Raw genomic sequence first — 17,461 nt, forward strand, 5'->3', positions numbered from 1 at the left:
AATCATAGAAACTGTATGTAATGTCTCCACATGATGGCAGCAGTGTAAAGGCTATCAAAGGTTGTTAGAGGGACCATCGTTCTGAAGTTTTCTAATTCCTTTACTTTCTGATGGAAGTCATGTGCTCATTCACTGTTTTTTGTTTTATTCAATTGGTCATCTGTTTGTCCTTACTCTGGTGAACGGATGAGCAGATCGTGAATGTGGTATAAAATACTTGTATTATTATAATTTACACAGTATCAGAGTGGCTGTTAAATCAATCATGGCTGCATTTATATGTAATATTTTCATTAAAACATGTGGTCCCAGGTTTATATATATATATATACACATACATTATATAATATTATATTTAATAATAAGTTAGCTGATTTATGGCCTTGTGCAAAGGGAACTTGGTTTGTAACTGGAGGGTTCCCAGTTTGAATCCCCACAGGGCAAGGGCTGGGAGGACGGGATATGGGAATTAGGTAAATTGGACACTCTAAATTGACCATAGATGATGGTTGTTATATGTCGTTATATGTGTCAATGTGATGGACTGGTGATCTGTCCAGGCCATGCCCTATGTCAGCTGAGATTGGCACAGCCTGGAGAATTATCAGGGGGCAACCCTCATGCGAGGGATAATTCATGCGAGGGATAATTCTAATTGACATATTGGACATAATCTGACTGAGAACTGGTAGCAAATCCTGGAAATATGTCAAATTTAGAGGGATATAAGTCTTTTTTTAAATTACATTTTAACAGCCATAATTCAGACTAAGACACATCTCTCTAGAAATGTCAGATTTGTTAATCTGATGTGTTTTCTTTCTTTATTTCTTTCCATGGACTTTATTTCCTGGACTCCTGACAGGTGTCAGAGATTTTACGTTAATTGTGAAACTTGCTTGTGGTTGATGGACCCTGCATGAGCCGGGGGGCGGAGCTGTGAGGAAAGCGCTTAGCTTCTTGTAGCATGGTGACTGACATCTGTTGCTCTGTGACTGTATGTCCTCACTGACTTGTTAGCATTGATGCTTGTTAGCGGGTGAGTTTCTGTCCTGTGCTTGCGTCACATGAACGCGCATTCAAGTGTAACGCACAGCGCGCGTGCGCTCCTGTCCTGACAAAAGTGCTGAGAAACTCGGGTCAATATTTACAGACGCGGGTCAGTCATTAACTGTGACTCGACTGCAGCTGCACACGCTCACAGAGCAGCAGCGGTCACTGTGTCCACCTCACCATGCTCAGCGTACAGATGTGGAGACGCGCGAGGTCCCTGCTGAGCAGAGGCGCGTGGACACGAGTCCAGAGCGCCAGTACCGCAGCCAGACTGGACCTCAGCGGGATCTTCCCGCCTATCGCAACCCCGTTCACCACCAGCGAGGACGTGGACTACCGCCGCCTGGAGGAGAACCTGCAGAAATATGCCAAGATACCGTTTAAAGGTCAGAACTAAAGCTCAGGAGGCTCGAACACGAACCGAACCACTGATTCACTGAGGTCAGACAAAGTTAGACTCAGGTGTCAGAGAGTTTGCTTCAGGTGCACGTGAACGCGTGTCACATGTTGCGTCATATTTATCAGAGTCACCTATTACAGACAAACTTCACACTCACTACATTGTAACTAAAACTGCGTCTGTAGGGACCTGACAGAGAGGTCCAAATTCAGCAGCGAGGAAAAAACGAAAAGTCAACTCTGGGCTGGTCGCCCCCTGGTGACCTTTTAATGTTACTGCTTTTGTATGTCTATGAACGATTGTTGTATGTACAGTTATATCGTTTTTATTGCATAATGAAGGCTGTCATGTGCACAGCATGCGTCCAAGACAAATGTTCATATTGGCCCAACAAAAAATAGTCCCCTAATTTCTTTCCTAACCACTTGTCTGTGGCAAGTGGTGCACTTGATGCGCAGGGATGTAGGATGACGTGTGAAGAGAATTTGGCATTACTTACCCGAGATGATGTAACTGTGTGACGGTGGATGTGAAACTAAACACCTAAGTCTTTTATTTTCAGGTGTAAAACACTGTATGTGTGTGTGTATGTATCTAGTAATTGCTTGTACAGTTGCAAATATTCACAGTTAAAATGATAAAAACGTCACTAAAGTTGAACCTAGAATAAAAAAATGATTGATGGTCAAACAGGTGACATGTTCACCCACATGTGGACAGCTGTTGCTGTGTTTAATTGTGGGATACATGATCGCCTTTCATTTCATAAAGGATGGCAGTCCGCAGCTAGGGTACATAAGCCCACGCACATAAACTAGTAGATCAACAAAACCACTATAACCTACACTCTCACCATTCTAAAACAATACAAAAAATAGTAAAGGGGGCAGGCTACCCTATAGGAGATAGGAAAGGAAGCGATGGAGCACCTTTCTTTAGCATTAAGAGAATTTAAGTACATGTTATTATGGACGCAATTGAGATGCCATTGAAGACACTCAGTCTTCAAGTGTCATACAATACAGTGACCTTGATGACTGAGAACCTTCTATTTCTATCAATAAAGAACCTCTCACTATTCACAGGCTGATTATTCCCATTGTTTTAGTGGTTATTAGTTATTCGTATTATAGATTTATGCATTTTTGTTCAGGAACCTGATAAATTCTTCTAACAAAACCTTTTTCTTATTTTAATCCATCATATCCAGAGTATTTAAAAAAAGTTAATAATGTTAAGTTTATTTTTTTATTGCACTTCAGGGCAGACACAAAATCAGACTAAGATTAATGTTTATTTAAAGGTACAATCAGCATTTACATGTTGCTGCTGAATATCCCTCACCTCACGCTTTCCTTCTAGGTCTGTTGAAAACTAAAGGACGATAAGTGAAATTATTTTGGTACTACAACACAACATTCTATATACAAAATTAATTTGCAGCAAACCTTGGAGGTCAAAAGACAAGTTAAACTCTGAAAATGATTCATTAGTGGTATCTGAAGGTTGAAGTGAAAAGAACTGTTTTGTGTTGCAGGTCTGGTGGTGCAGGGCTCCAATGGCGAGTATCCGTACCTGACAGAGGAGGAGCGAGTGGAGGTGGTACAGGCGGTCAGAAGCTCGCTGCAGCCACAGAAACTACTGATGGCTGGATCAGGCTGTGAATGTAGGTCTCCCTATGTGTGTGTGTTTGCAATGTAGCTTTCTTAGTAGTACTTGATGCAACAAATGGGTAATATGTTGCCTAAAAGCAGTGGAGTTAAAATAATGTTTCAATTAAGAACGCTGTCAAAGCAGTCGCTAAAATAGAATTTGTCATGTCAAAACATCTCGTGAAACTCAGGCATTACAGTACATTTTAAATGAATTCCATTTCTTAAATGTTTTAGAATAAAAGCCATCAAAATGATAAAAAAAAAGCTGCTGACAGGTTGAAGTAAAATATGATCACATCAGTTGCAGCAGACTGAAATCAGATTTCAAGTGGATTATAAAATACAGAGCTACAGAAAAATGCAGTGGACTTAAAATCACTGATTTACCAGCAAATTCGCACCCATTGCTGCCAATGCAACACAAGGCAAAACTGATTTTACTTAACAAAAGGCTCGGCTAATAAAGAGTATACACTATTTTAAGGGTATGTTTACTGCTTTATCTTTCTGTTAGACAGAAAATTAAGTTTGTATCACTTTGTAATTCGCTCACTCTCCCACAGAAAGTCAATGATTTTACATCCAAGCACACAGGAGATGTTGATTCACTGCTGCCCTTTGAAATCCTTTGTTCAAATTGACCTCAGTGACACAAAGTGACCACACGAGGCAGCAGTCGACCAGCACCACCATGCTATTTTTCACGATGGACTTTGTTGTGGGACAATGGAACCTCAGTTTAAAGACAGAAAAGGATGTTTAACACAGAGATAGGTGGACAACATATTCTTAAAGCTGTCGTGTGAAGTTGCCACATGACTCTCAGCTATTCTCAGTACAGCTGTGTTTTTGTTCTCATGTCGCTCAGTGACATTCTTGCACTGCACACTGGAACTGATTCATTTAACATCAGTGCTGATGGACGTAAGGCGTAGTCACAACAGCTACGTACATAGCTCTATTCAATCAAGATGGCTGCACGTGGTTGGGGTATATATCTAAAAATGCCAAGAGATAAACGCCCATAAACTAAACATTTCAGAAGTGGATTTTAATGCTAAGGAAAACCTAGATGTTCAGCACATTGTCACTAAATGGTTTTGCATTTACGTATATACTTTTCTAGTCTTGATGACCACTTAAAGCTGCTTTACACCGACACTCATTCACTGAAAAATTCACTATCACACATCTTTCACAGCTGTCAGAAGCAAAGTGGGGGTTAAGTGTGTTGCACACATGGAGAATAGCAGAGCTGGGAATCAAACAACCTTCCAGTTGTAGGGTAAACTCACTCTACCACTGAACCCACAGTCACCCACAGAGGGTAAAAGCTTCACTAGATGATCACAGAGACATTTGTCATGTAGCTGCAGTACTTGGGTCATTCCTCATGGGGGCGACAGAAGTCCAGCACTGTAAATTTAACATATTGTAGAATCCTTTTTTTTTTTTAATACAAACTCCAGGTGCAGATTTTTTTTCTATGCCGCTGGTGGAGGAACCAAAACTAACAACATTTCTCTCTTTATTTTCTGATTTTTACTATTTTTTTTCTATCTGCCAAGGTTATTTTTTATTAATAATTTTTTATTCTTGTGCAGGAGAAAGAAAAGGCATATAACGATGATGGTAAATATGAGGGTAGGCCTTGTGCAGTATATGAAGGTTTACATGTTTTAGGTGTGCATACATATCATTTGAAAAATAAAAAAAAGTTATGTTTTCTGTGTGGTTTCACCCTCCAGCTTTTGAACTCTTGTCTTTGCTGGTAAAAAGTTGCAGACGAGTGTGTGTTTGTGAGTGTTGTTTCTCCACCTTTTGTCTGCTCAGCCACTAAAGCCACACTGCAGCTCACAGAGAAGATGGCTGCAGTCGGGGCCGATGTCGTCCTTGTGGTGACTCCCTGTTTCTATAAGGGCAAAATGGACAGCCAAGCACTCATCCAGCACTTTACCAAGGTAATGTCATCGAAGTCTCACTTTAAGCCTAAAACCTTGGATCCCTGCCACGGGGTCTGCGAAGCCATCAAAACAACACAAAAAACAGTAAAAAGTAATATGTATACTAAGAATAGTCTTGGTAACTGATCGACTTTTTATAATCAAGAGAATGAATACTCTTGCTCATACATATACATGTACATAATGTATTACTATCTCTCAAATTGTATGATAATATTATTAGTAAAAATGTGTGGAGTAGTATTTTATTTAAAGAATCAGTGACTACTGCTCAGTTCACTTTGTACACAAATTATTAACTTTGCTCCTTCAGAATTAAAATAACACTCATGATAGAAAATAAGGAATATATATATATATATTGTTGTTATTATTATTACTATTATTAGATATTAGGTTGTAATTATGATGTTGACCTGTATGAAACAAAATGTTTGCACTGGAAACACTTCAAGTAAAAGCAACATTTGAGTTGTTTCCTAGTGACATCCATGTTATTTTCTACATATCAATTTCAAGTCACATGAAGCTGGATACAAATGCACGGACGTTTTCTCCCCCTGGTTCTGCAGGTGGCAGACAGTAGCCCAGTGCCTGTGGTGCTCTACAGTGTGCCTGCCAACACAGGACTGGAGCTGCCAGTGGATGCTGTTGTTCAGCTCTCTCAGCACCCAAACATCGCAGGCCTAAAGGACAGTGGAGGAGATGTAAGACAACAACAAACACCTCTTTATTTTCCTGTGTTGGCAGCACTGTCTCTGCATCTCCAGAGTCATATGGATATTTATATCAGGGCTCAGGGTATACAACTGTCACAATATCACTGAATCACTCTGTTGATTCTGAAAAGAGAGCAGAGAACAGCTGCACGCCAACATTAATGTTAAAAGTTTGAAATATGTGCATGCAACAGTGGGTTGTCATGTAACGCTTATCATTTTAAAGCTTACTTCCCATTTAATTTACATTACACAGCCAAGAATTGGTAGACAATGGGAGAGTGGGAGCTGCAGGGTGGGTTGTTGGAAAGAAAAGCAGAGTTTTCTCTTGTCCAGCTCTTTGGACTTTTTTGTCTGTGTGGGATGTGCATGCGAGAAGTTGCAAATAGATTTCTGATTCGGCAAATAACATGTTTGTCCACTCGCTGGGAGACAGAAGCGTGGGTGTAGTTCAAGCACAGAGTCAACCTGCTCAATTTGTAGGCGTGAAGAAGCCACAGAGAAAACAAGGGGTGATGGGTCAATTTGAGGAAGGCAGACGAGCTGCAAAAAGATTATTGAAATCAGACGGATCAGACAGATTACTGTGTAAAAGTCTGACATATTTGGTTTTTTTTCATCATGGATGGAACTGAATATTGCTGTTTATACCAATTTATTAAAAGTCACCAAATGCAAAAATGAGCATCAGAGAGGAACAGAGACCATGAAAATAGACCTGTAACATTATGTACAGAATCCATCTAGCTGGAGGAAAAGTGCTTTCTAAGTAAATCTGGAGTGTTGCCTTGGGGTGGGGGTGATATGGGCAAAAAATGATATCTATATTTTTTTGGAATTTTGACAATAATTAGTCAATATCCTTTAAAATTTGAATTGATTAAGTCATTAATAGTTCACTCACATCCATGGACACAATGTTTCAGGAAAACAACTCTTATTTTCTTAACACAATGTCACAGATTTATGGTGGAGGTTGGTGTCTCCATGTTTTTCCCTGTTAGAATAACCCCACGTGGATAACCTGTGTTAAAGGGGGGATGCTCGCGACAGGTCATGTGATCATGTGGACCCGCTAGTGGTCATGTGACACTGAATCCTGCTCACGGCTGCTGTAGCTTCTACTGCACACACTCAGATAATGTGTGGAGTTTCAGTGCGTGTTTCATGAACCAGACATTCTGAGCTATGAGCTTTCAGGATATTTAAAATGAATAGGTTCCACCACTAGCTGTGAGTGACTAACAAAAGTTTCTGGTGAAGTACCCCATTATGACACTTGTACCCGTTTGGCTTGTTAGAGGATCAGAGAGCTTCACTATCCTTGGATTTTCTCGCCGCCTTATGAAATCAACTAACACTATGAAGCCATGGTGAGCACATGGGATATGTTTGTGGTTCCATTTGTTTCTATTTTGGGCATCGAAGGCTTGGCAGCAGTTTGATCGCCGTGTTTTTATTTTCTCTGTGCAGTGTGAAGCCGATGATTAGTAGAGAGTGACAGCAGTCGGATGTGACAGATGTGGGAGTGGAAAGTTTGTGAATAAATAAATGTGATGTTGCCACATACAAACAAGCTGTGTGAGACTCGTGTGGCATTTTCAGTTACAGTATATCACAGGTTCAAATCCAGTTCGAGACAGTTGTCGTCCACCTATGGTTCCTAATCCTCTCCAATCTCAGCATCTTGAAACATAAATGTTTTTAAAAAGACATGAGCAGAGTTAAATGTTCTTGCTGTTAAGATATTTGCTGCTTCACAATTTTACACTCGGGATAGTTACATTTTCATCTTATCCCAGCTCATCTCCTCTAATATGACTCCTCTTTGTCTCAACACATATTGTGTTTTACAATAAGAATTATGTCAAAGGGTTTTTGTCTTTGCACTCAGACTAAAATCTACCCAACACTGCACTCGCACGTACGTGTCACTTTAACACTTGACTGTGGATTCACATGATGCCTGGTGTTGGAGGAAACTTCACAAAGTTAGTGCTATGGCTTACTTTGTAGCAAGAGTTACTAATTTTGTTTAAGGGATCATGCTCACCAGTGTATATCTAGCAGTGTTAGCTGTTAGCATGTACCCGTTTAGGATGTGCACACAGTGATTTCAAAAAAAGGCTTATTCAACTTGAATAAAGCTTTGTTTTAATGTAGACATTATTTTTTCAAGTGAGTGTCAACTAAATCTATCACACGCTTACCTTCAAATAAATGAGACTGATGAATCATTTAAGAACTACCTGTTATCATGATTAATTAGGCACATTTAGACAAAAGAAAATAAATTGATGTCTGTGTGGCGTAATTTTTCCGCACGTTTTTTAACGTGCTTTGTTCAAATTCTTTGGTTTTGAGAAGTGTAGAAACACAAGATTTAACAGATCAAGTCCAAGTCCAGCCAAGAAGCTACCTGCTAGCTGCTAAGAGGCAAAATAGCTAGTTGCTGATGAGAAAGTAAACATAGACTGTAGCAGATTCATAAAGCCATTCATAACATAAACTACATATTTGTATCTTTTACTTTGTAACCAATTATAAATTCATATAGTTTTTGTTACTCCTACAGTTTTACTGGACTACATTTTCTTTTACCATATATGCCCATTTAATGTATGTGTGGGTGTTGGCATGTTCATATTTTTTATTAATATAATAAACCAGTTTTATAATTAATAGAAAAAAAAAAATCCATTTAAAGAGTTGCTTCTACAGCAGAGAGTTAATTTTCCTGCAATCTTGAGTTGCACATTAGTTCAGGCTAATTGCAATAATGACACTTAAAAAAAACAGCTAATGAGTGTTTTTCTGTCATAGGGCAAGACACTAGTCATGCTCCAATGTTATTTCTCCCACTGGGGAGCAATGTCTAAATAGCCAGAGCGCTCAAGCTTTCAGGAGACCAGCAGGAGCTCCTAGAACCTGATTGACTGGCTGATCAATTACAGCCCTACGTGTTTGAAATGACTGATATAGGGAAAAACTGACTGACACCCGGTGGTTAAAAATAGACTCTCCCCTGTAATGGTGATGGAGGCTGAAACGGAAGGCTGCGTTTTTTTCCCTGTGGAGTTTTCAGCTTCATGTGCAGAGTAGCTGCAGCGTTGTCTCATGCTGCCTTTGAACATTTCAGGTTTATTTGGATTCTGCACTTCATATCCGGATTGACAAAAGCAAATTAAAAGAAGCAAAACAAAATAAGGAGCTTATAAATTATGCATGAGCTCGTCCCCCCCTCTTCCTCTGAAGTTGATTCCTCTATTTTATCTCACTTGGGATTTCACTTTCTCCTTCTTCTTTCATTTGGGATGTTGAACGAATCCCTCCTCCTAAAACGTAAAGATCCACTGCTCGTCTCAATTTGAGCGATTTGTTTACCTTGTGAGATGTTGGGTTTGTCGTTTTCTCATGTGACAGCCCCCCCAGGGATTAAAATTCTACACCACATATTAATCCTGACAGCAGGAGAGAAGAGATGATGACAATGAAATGGTGCAGATTTTTTACCTTCTTCTCTGTGCCTGTGTGTGTGTGTGTGTGTCTCTGACTCTTATTATTCATTCCTCAGATCACACGGATCGGCCTGATTGTTCACAAAACCAAAGGACAGGATTTCCAGCTGTTGGCGGGCTCAGCAGGGTTTCTCATGGCTGCATATTCTGTTGGTAAGACTATGAAAACATGACTAAAGGAGCGGTCACAAGCAATGCTGCCATCACTTGTTCTGTTTTTGTTAATCTAAAACCAAAGTTAAGAACCCGGCTTTGTTGTCTTTTTATACCTCTTTCATTTCTTGGCCTTTTTTCTTTCAACCATTGCATTCTGGGTCACTTCCTGTCATTGTTTCAAATTTCACTCGCACTTCACAGAAAACAGGTTTTTCCCAGAGAGGATTGTGTGTCACTGTCGACTGAATGTGCAAAATCTCAGCGGCATCATCCTGGTGTTAGGTTGCACTGAATACGTGGTCCAAATTTTTTGATTGATTTCCTATCTTGCACTCAGCTCATATGGCTTCCATTAAATTAACTAAAACAAATCAATTAATGCATGTATAGATTATATGGGATATTTTGGGATTTCGAGGTGTAACTTCTAGAAAAAGAGTGCTTCTGACTTATCGCCTAAACTCAAGAAGAATGCAGACATTTTGGATCAAACAGCCATTTTGGGTCCATTTTGGCGAAATTTTACACATGGTATTTGAAAAAACTCCTTGTTCTCCCCCTTTATTGTGATCTTTAAAGATGAATTATGATCATGTCAGTCTGAGTCTGACCCTGAGCAAGGTACCCAACCACCATTGCTCCCTGGGTTGGGAGACTCAGGATGGGTTTAATGCAGAGGACAAATTCCCTAGTGGTGTGTGCAAATAAATCTAATGATGATTATTTGTTGAAATCATCTTCACATTCAGAATCAGATCTTGTGTCAACCCACTGTGATGTCACCCTCCATAAATAGATAAATAACAGCGTTTCTCATTTAGAGCTGACACGGTTGATAAGAAGTGAATGTGGGTGACTGTGATATTATTTCCAATGCTCCCCGGTTTTGTTTTCGAACAACAACTATTCTATACTTGTTAGACTTGTACTCAGTTTGCGGGGCTCTAGAATACCGGGGTAGTATGGACGGTAGACATTCAGAGCACAATCTATGTGTTTTAGTTGAGTTTTCTGTATCTGTGCTGCAGTGCAATTCATAAAACAAGTAATCCGTAAACTAAACTTGTCAAAAAGTGGTCTGCTAAATCAGCTGTACTGATTAATCAGTCTATCTTTACTCAAAATGGGAACACAATTTACAAAATGGATTTCATGCTGTATTGATGAAGGCTTGAAAGTAGTGATTAAAACCATAAAATCCTCCTTTATTGACATAATAGATCAAGTGAGAAGTTGATTCATTTTCAGTTCAACCCCATGGAGTCGCCCCCTGATGGACATGAAAGAAAATACATGTTTTAGGCACTTCTGTGTAAGCTGCTTATCCTTGACCTTTAGAATGTTCTGTTTCCTGAAACTACGTTGCATCTGCATCAGAAAGTGTTTTGTATAAAGATGCATCTGAGATTTGTCTTCTTGAGTGGTAGGCCGATGTGGGTAAACCTTTCACAAACTCCTTAATGATTCTCCCTGTGTTAGGAACACTACAAGTTATTTAAATATTTGCATATTTGCAGCTCTATGCGTCAAACAGCTTGACCACCGTGTATTTTTAATCACCTTCTAAGCTCTAAGTGTTTCTTTTGTGATCGCTCACTTGAATACTAGCCGTAAAACATCAACAGAGTTCTGAAGAGGTTTCCTCTCCCCTCTTGAAATGTCCGCCACGTACATGGAACTGTAAACTTGGATTAGATAACACGTTAGAGGATAGACATCAACATGATGCTCAGGAACCTAATGAGTCATGTTCTCCCACTGCCAGCCCACTCACTCACTCACTCACTCACTCACTCACTCACTCACTCACAGGTTGTACTGAAAAAAAGGATGTAAGACAGACACTATAACATCATAATGGAAAAAGCAGCCAAAATGCTCTGTGTTCTAAGGGTTAAGGTCTCTTGGGTCGTTCACGAACATTTTTCATCCGTTAACAAAATAACCACTGGTATGGTAAGGACGTAAAATACACAATAGTCAACGCAGAGTCCTAACAGGGATAGTTGCATGAACTTGTGTGTGTGCGAGTGCATGATTGATAAGATAATGTGTCCACATTCTGACTATGTGTCGAAGTTTTGATGTCCAAATTAATGCTATCAACTTCCCCTACAATAATGCCAAAGGGGTGGTCCCTCTGCCTGTCAATCAGTGTCAAAAAGCTTTAATGGGAAGTGTTCTGTCGTCTCCTGGAATCTACTACAGAGCATTTCTTCTTTATTTAAAAAAAAATATATATTGGGTGTCTGCGTTCAGTCGCGTTTTCGCTCCACTGCTTGTCTTTTCAGGAACTGTTATTGCAGTGCGGCGAGGAGGCGGGGCCACTCACCTGTCAGTGGTTCAGTTAGCTGCTGTCAGCACTGGACTGCCACAGAAACATAAGTGAGACAGAAAATCAGCAGTCTGCGTCTTGTCTATCCACAACGGCAAATTCAAGGCCACAGACTGATTTTCTGCTTTCCTCCACCAGACAGACAATGAGATGTTACGCTGAAAGGCCATGGTATCTTGTTGCTTGGGAAAGTATCTGTCTGTCTAACTAAATATGTATATATAGTTATATATAAATAAAAAAAAAAACATGTGCTTACTGATCTGTCAGGAGAGAAAGAGCCAAGAGCCAGACATAGAAAAGCAGAGCAGAGCATCTATCTCAGAGATGCTGCACGCTGACAACACATCATGTATGTTTATAAACAGGAGTTTGATGGATGATTTTATATAGAAGGGGGATCACTTGTATATCATATTTCAAATCAGATAGCAAACCTCTGTCCATCATGTTTTGTTTGATTGTCACTTGAATTCTAAAAGGACAAAATGGAAATTCTTCAATCTCTTGGGTAACTAAAGTGCTTCCTACACCTTACTGCAGCGCATGCTAATGTTTTAGAGAGCATAAGCAGCAGGTGGTATGTTTAGAATTCTAATCATAAAATGTGATGCATTGAATGATTGCTTACAGTGACATTTCCCTGGAATAGTCAGGAGGGGTCTGGAGTTTCCCCAGTCAGGTTCCTGGAAAATATCAAATGTATATTCATATCAAGCTCATTTCAAGCCCAGTTATTTATACATACATTCTGCAAACGAATGACTAGGAAACGCGATAATTATGTAAAAGGGGAATGCTATAATAGTGTTTTTATTAAAGTGTACAAATGAAAATGGTCTCAATCACTGAGCAAACAACACAGGACCACTTCTGTTGTGCATGTTTCTGCAACGCTGTCCATCAAAACCTGGTTCTGCCTTTCAGACTGTTCCTCCAATCATCATGCAGAAGCCCAGCTTCCATGCCCTGCCCACTTGACTCCCAGAGAAGCTGTTTTTGCCTCATTTGTCCAATCAGCTTCAAGCTCACTGCAATGAAAAAAACGGTGCTGTGCCATCGCATAGAGAACAGTTTAAGTGGTTTTCATGCGGAGGCTGCTACGAGAATATGAAAATCACGTAAAACGATCCGTCATCCGTGACAAACAGCTGATTCTGAATAAACTAGTGACACGCTCTCATGGCGTTCTAGCCCAGGTCGGTGTATTTAGGCATGAAGACAGAAGTAACGGGCATTTCTTGCTAAGTTGCTAATCTTGCTAAACTGATGGAGATGTCCTGTCTGCCATATCCACCTTTGTTGATTGGACTCCAACAAACACACATTTATAAACCTCATGTGATTGGCTACTGCCTTCAATGGAATATTTATCCCCATAGCCAAATGAAGGGTAGCCAATCATTTCTTGTAGTCTGAATGAAACAAATGGATGTGTGTTTTATAGTATTGTGAGGTCTACAGACATGAGCCTTTCTTTTCCCCTTTTTTCAGACAACTTAATTCGTTGATGCTATCAGGATGTGACGCAGTCGTCAACAAATAAGCCTAAAAACGTCCCAGAAACAAATTAGTGACTAAGTTTGAGCTCTAAGTAAGACGGATGGAAGAGCGGTTTCAGTCCCTCACTGGTCTCTGGTGTTTGTTTGTGTGTGATTGTTTCTAGGTGCAGTTGGCGGAGTGTGTGCTCTGGCTAACGTCCTGGGCCAGGAGCTGTGTGAGTTGGAGCGCCTGTGTGTGTCAGGTCGCTGGGAGGAAGCCAGAGTTCTGCAGCAACGTCTCATCGAGCCCAACGCCGCCGTGAGTACCATCTGCTGCGCGGTGGACGCTTTTATCCACCTCATACACAGGCTCCGACAAACACTGACGAGGCTCTCTCGGGCTTTCACACTTTTTAAGAGACAGAACTGATCTGGAACCTGAAATACGTTCAGAGATTTTAATGAAACCTCAGTGGGCCAAGGAAACAGAATTTTTTGGCTACAGACTGTTAAACACAGTCTTACTGATTTGAAAAGAAAGAAGAGGAGTTAAAATATCGTATTGCATGTATAGCATTGTTATAATATATTGTTGTGATCTTTTTTTTATTTCTTCTAGCTGGATGAACGGAAACGGCTCAAAGTGGCAGTTGCCAGTTTACATCAAAACGTGATTTTTGGTTTAATGACTTAGAATAAATAGCTTGAATTTATATAGCAAGAAACCCAAGGATGCTTTACAGAAAAAGAGGAAGTAAAACTCAGCAGCTTGTGTCATACATGACATACAAGCAGCAGCGAGTGTCTGTGTGTATGTGTGGGAAACAGCGTGGAATTTGCTCCAGGCTACAAACGTGTGTGTGTTGAAAGTGTATTAAATGTCAGTGCCCTGTAGCAGCATCAGTCTCTGACACGACCTGCACACACGTGCTGCATCATGAACAGTGTTCATTTTGTCGATCTAGTATGTTCAAGATCTGCTCTGAAACTCCTCTTTCTTCCTTTGACCGCCATTTCTGACGCTTTCCTCGTGTGTCCTCCTCTGTGTTGACATCCGGGGAGATCAACCTCACCTCTGCACCCCGTGAAGATTTGAGAGATTTGATTGGAACTCTTCTGATTGGTTCTCTCTCGTTCTCTCTCCAGTTCGTCCTGCCCCAACATTTTGGTCTAGTTTTTGTTTGTTGACGAAAGTGTCAGTAGATTTCCTCCTAGGGTTTGTCCCAACGACTTTATTTGCATTTACTTAACACTTTGTTTTACGTCTGTGAAAAAGTGTCATTGAGCAACATTTTTTGTCATAGTTTTTTTTACATACAGCTGAGTTTTGATCACTAATATGACTAAACCTACCTGATATTTAAAGTGTACATGAGTATCTTGTGATGTTATTTGCTGATCCATGTGCAAAGCTTCACACTTTAGTGTAAAATATTGAAACTTTAAACATAAAAACCGGTGTATCTACTAGAGGTGTGAGTCTTTCAGAATCTCTCGATTCAATTCGATTCCTAGGGCCACACTTTGATTCAAAAGTCATTTTTAATTTTTTATACTTTATTAATCCCCTTAGGTAAATTATTCTCTGCATTTTGACCCATCCTAGAATTAGCAGCAGTGGGCTGCCACACTGAGTAGCGCCCGAAAGCAATGGGGGTTGGGTACCTTGCTCAGGGGTACCCCAGCCCTTTCGACCTGGTGGGGACTTGAACCGGCAACCTTCCGGTTACAAGCCAAGTTCCCTTTCCACTTGCTGCCCTTTTCTGATTCAAAATTGATTCACTACACAGGACTGCTAATTTGAAGTTTTTGCAAGATTGCAAAGCTTTTATATTCGGGAAAAGTCAACGTACACACACAAAAAGTCCAAGAAGACATTTTACAGACTGTACATTTCAGCTAAACTTGCACGGGTAACTGAGCATAACCTGAAAAGGTTTTGTGAGGGTATGACACACGTTGTCTCCAGTGGTGTAGTGTGGTCTACTTTAGTGGGTAAACTGTCACTGCCACTAACGCACATTTTATGTGTTTATACAGAAATCTACACCACTGCTCGTCTCACTTGTAATCACAAAACTGAAGCCTTTTTGTTCCACTATGCTGTAAAGGAGAAGGTCTTTTGAAAAGGAACAGGCTATTCCAATAAAAAATGATGCAATGTTCTATTTTTTGGTTTAAAAAAAGAATCGACTTTTGAAAGATTTGAATCGATTTTGAATCTTTTGAATGAATCCGTTTTTTTCTACATCTCTCTGGTCAAACATCAGCTACTGCATTCAGATTTTGCTCTTGGCTTTCTTATTACGTGCTTTTTTTAATAACTGATGCAAGCTTTTTTCACCTTGTCTACTCAGCAAAAGGCTTGTTGTCCCAGACTCTTTTGTAAATGCTATCTTTCTCTCTCAACCTGCAGTGGGGATTTTCCACTGCAATTGGTGTCAAATTCACTACCAGACCACGCCCCCTGCACTGCTCCCCACTCCCCCTCCCTCCTCCCCCTCTCTCATCTCTCAGCCCACTTCTTGGCATTTTTTTTTTAAAATCAGGCATTTAGTTGCATTAGCCTCATAAAAGAGGGTTATAGTTATAGCTGCCCTTTACCACCACCTATCAACACAGCTGTATGGAGACTGACTGGATCTCTGTGTTGCTAGGTAACCAGGAAGTTGGGAGTCCCTGCCCTCAAGCAGGCGATGGAGTGGTTTGGCTTCCACGGTGGAGCCTGTCGATCACCTCTTCAGCCACTCACAGAAGCTGAAACCCAGCAGCTGAGACGGGACTTCACCTCCAACGGCTGGCTGTGAGCGGGCTGATCCGGTCACATGGGACCAAGGAGGGAAAATAAAGTCCAAATCATACACCATCAACGACCAGTTTTGATTCTTGTCACTCAACAACACATAATATGAAATCAAAAAGGTGTCTGATACGAAAGAAATCGTATAATATCATATAAATGGTTCACCACCAGCATCATGTGACCAGGATGTAAAGAATGGATGCACATGTCTTCCACAATGTAGTGATCATGTGCGTACTTATTCTTAAATAAAAGAATAAAACAGCAAAACAGACGAGTCAAATTTTGTTCAAGACCATATCGGACCGATCGGAGATATTAGTATCGATATTGGATATGCAGAAGTGCTACTGAGCCATCCATAACTTCCATATTTGGATTTAATGGTGAGTTAATTAAGTAGACAATTATTTAAAATTTTTACTTGGAACAAAAGTGAAGAAAAATGAAAGAAAAACTCACATCTGTTTCATTTATGGTCTGAAGGTTCATGGCTGGGTAAAGGAGAACATGAGGACAGTTGGTTTAACAGAAGAGGACATAAGGGAGAGGACAAGATGGAGGCAGATGATCCACTGTGGCGCCCCCTAAAGGGAGAAGCCCGTAAGCCCGTAATCTCGAGGCTGAGTCGAGAGGAGAAGTCTCATCCTCTCTCCACTATCGCTTGATTTACATTACACTGAAAGGTTACTATGAAATTATTGATCAGTGATGCTAAATAAAAATGCCGCCCACTGTAACTTGACGTAACAACACAACAACAATGTTGTAAATATGTTAACATTAAGGTTCTATAATAAAGATTGAACAGACTTATGGATGAGTGTGATGATGGCACATTTTCTCTTATTATTGATATATTTTTTAAAATGTATTCTTCTGTTTAGACTAAAGAAAGTCATGGCTAATTCATCAAGAAGCTACAGCAGATCAAATCAAGATGAAATATAATGCAAAGTGAGAACGTTTGGGAATAAAACTGAGGGAAAAAAATGACTCATATACAGGAGATACTGTATATATACTGTGTATTTATATACAGTATCTCCTGTATTAAAAAAACAACTCTAATGGTGGTCTGGGGCTTTTTCACTGTATATATTAGTATAAACAGTTACATCGTACATTTTCTTCTATAATGTTTGAATGCCCCCCCGCTGGTTTTCTTATTGTTCGTCCATTCATAAATTTAGCTCGGGAATGAGCCGATCACCATATGGAGGTCAAAGGTCAAGGTCACTGTGAGGTCAATTCTGTCCCCTTCTCATGAAGGTGATGTATCAGGAATGACTGGAGGGAATTTAATTAGGCCTCTTAGAAACATGGACACATCAAGGACTGAGCTGATTATATTTTGTGTTTAAAAGCTCAAAGGTC

General features: G+C 40.1%; 1 protein-coding gene across 1 annotated transcript; it reads left to right on the plus strand.

Annotated features, from left to right (window-relative positions):
- Positions 1-954: 954 nt before the first annotated feature.
- hoga1 (4-hydroxy-2-oxoglutarate aldolase 1) lies at positions 955-16,354 on the plus strand. Its single transcript, XM_044029283.1, has 7 exons — positions 955-1,439; positions 2,991-3,119; positions 4,942-5,069; positions 5,645-5,779; positions 9,366-9,462; positions 13,467-13,600; positions 15,939-16,354. The coding sequence occupies exons 1-7, from the start codon at positions 1,235-1,237 to the stop codon at positions 16,086-16,088; spliced, it is 978 nt and encodes a 325-aa protein (XP_043885218.1). The 5' UTR covers positions 955-1,234; the 3' UTR covers positions 16,089-16,354.
- The last annotated feature ends 1,107 nt before the right edge of the window (positions 16,355-17,461 follow it).

The sequence above is a fragment of the Solea senegalensis genome, linkage group LG6 (genome assembly GCF_019176455.1).
Source record: "Solea senegalensis isolate Sse05_10M linkage group LG6, IFAPA_SoseM_1, whole genome shotgun sequence".
Classification (NCBI taxonomy): domain Eukaryota; kingdom Metazoa; phylum Chordata; class Actinopteri; order Pleuronectiformes; family Soleidae; genus Solea; species Solea senegalensis.

What these genes read in the sequence shown, in the direction of transcription:
- hoga1 (XM_044029283.1), top strand. Translation starts at nt 1,235, where the DNA reads ATGCTCAGCGTACAGATGTGGAGACGCGCGAGGTCCCTGCTGAGCAGA. An exon ending in GGCTGGATCAGGCTGTGAAT is followed by an intron (nt 3,120 to 4,941) that starts GTAGGTCTCCCT and finishes TTGTCTGCTCAG; the next exon opens with CCACTAAAGCCACACTGCAG. An exon ending in CATGGCTGCATATTCTGTTG is followed by an intron (nt 9,463 to 13,466) that starts GTAAGACTATGA and finishes GATTGTTTCTAG; the next exon opens with GTGCAGTTGGCGGAGTGTGT.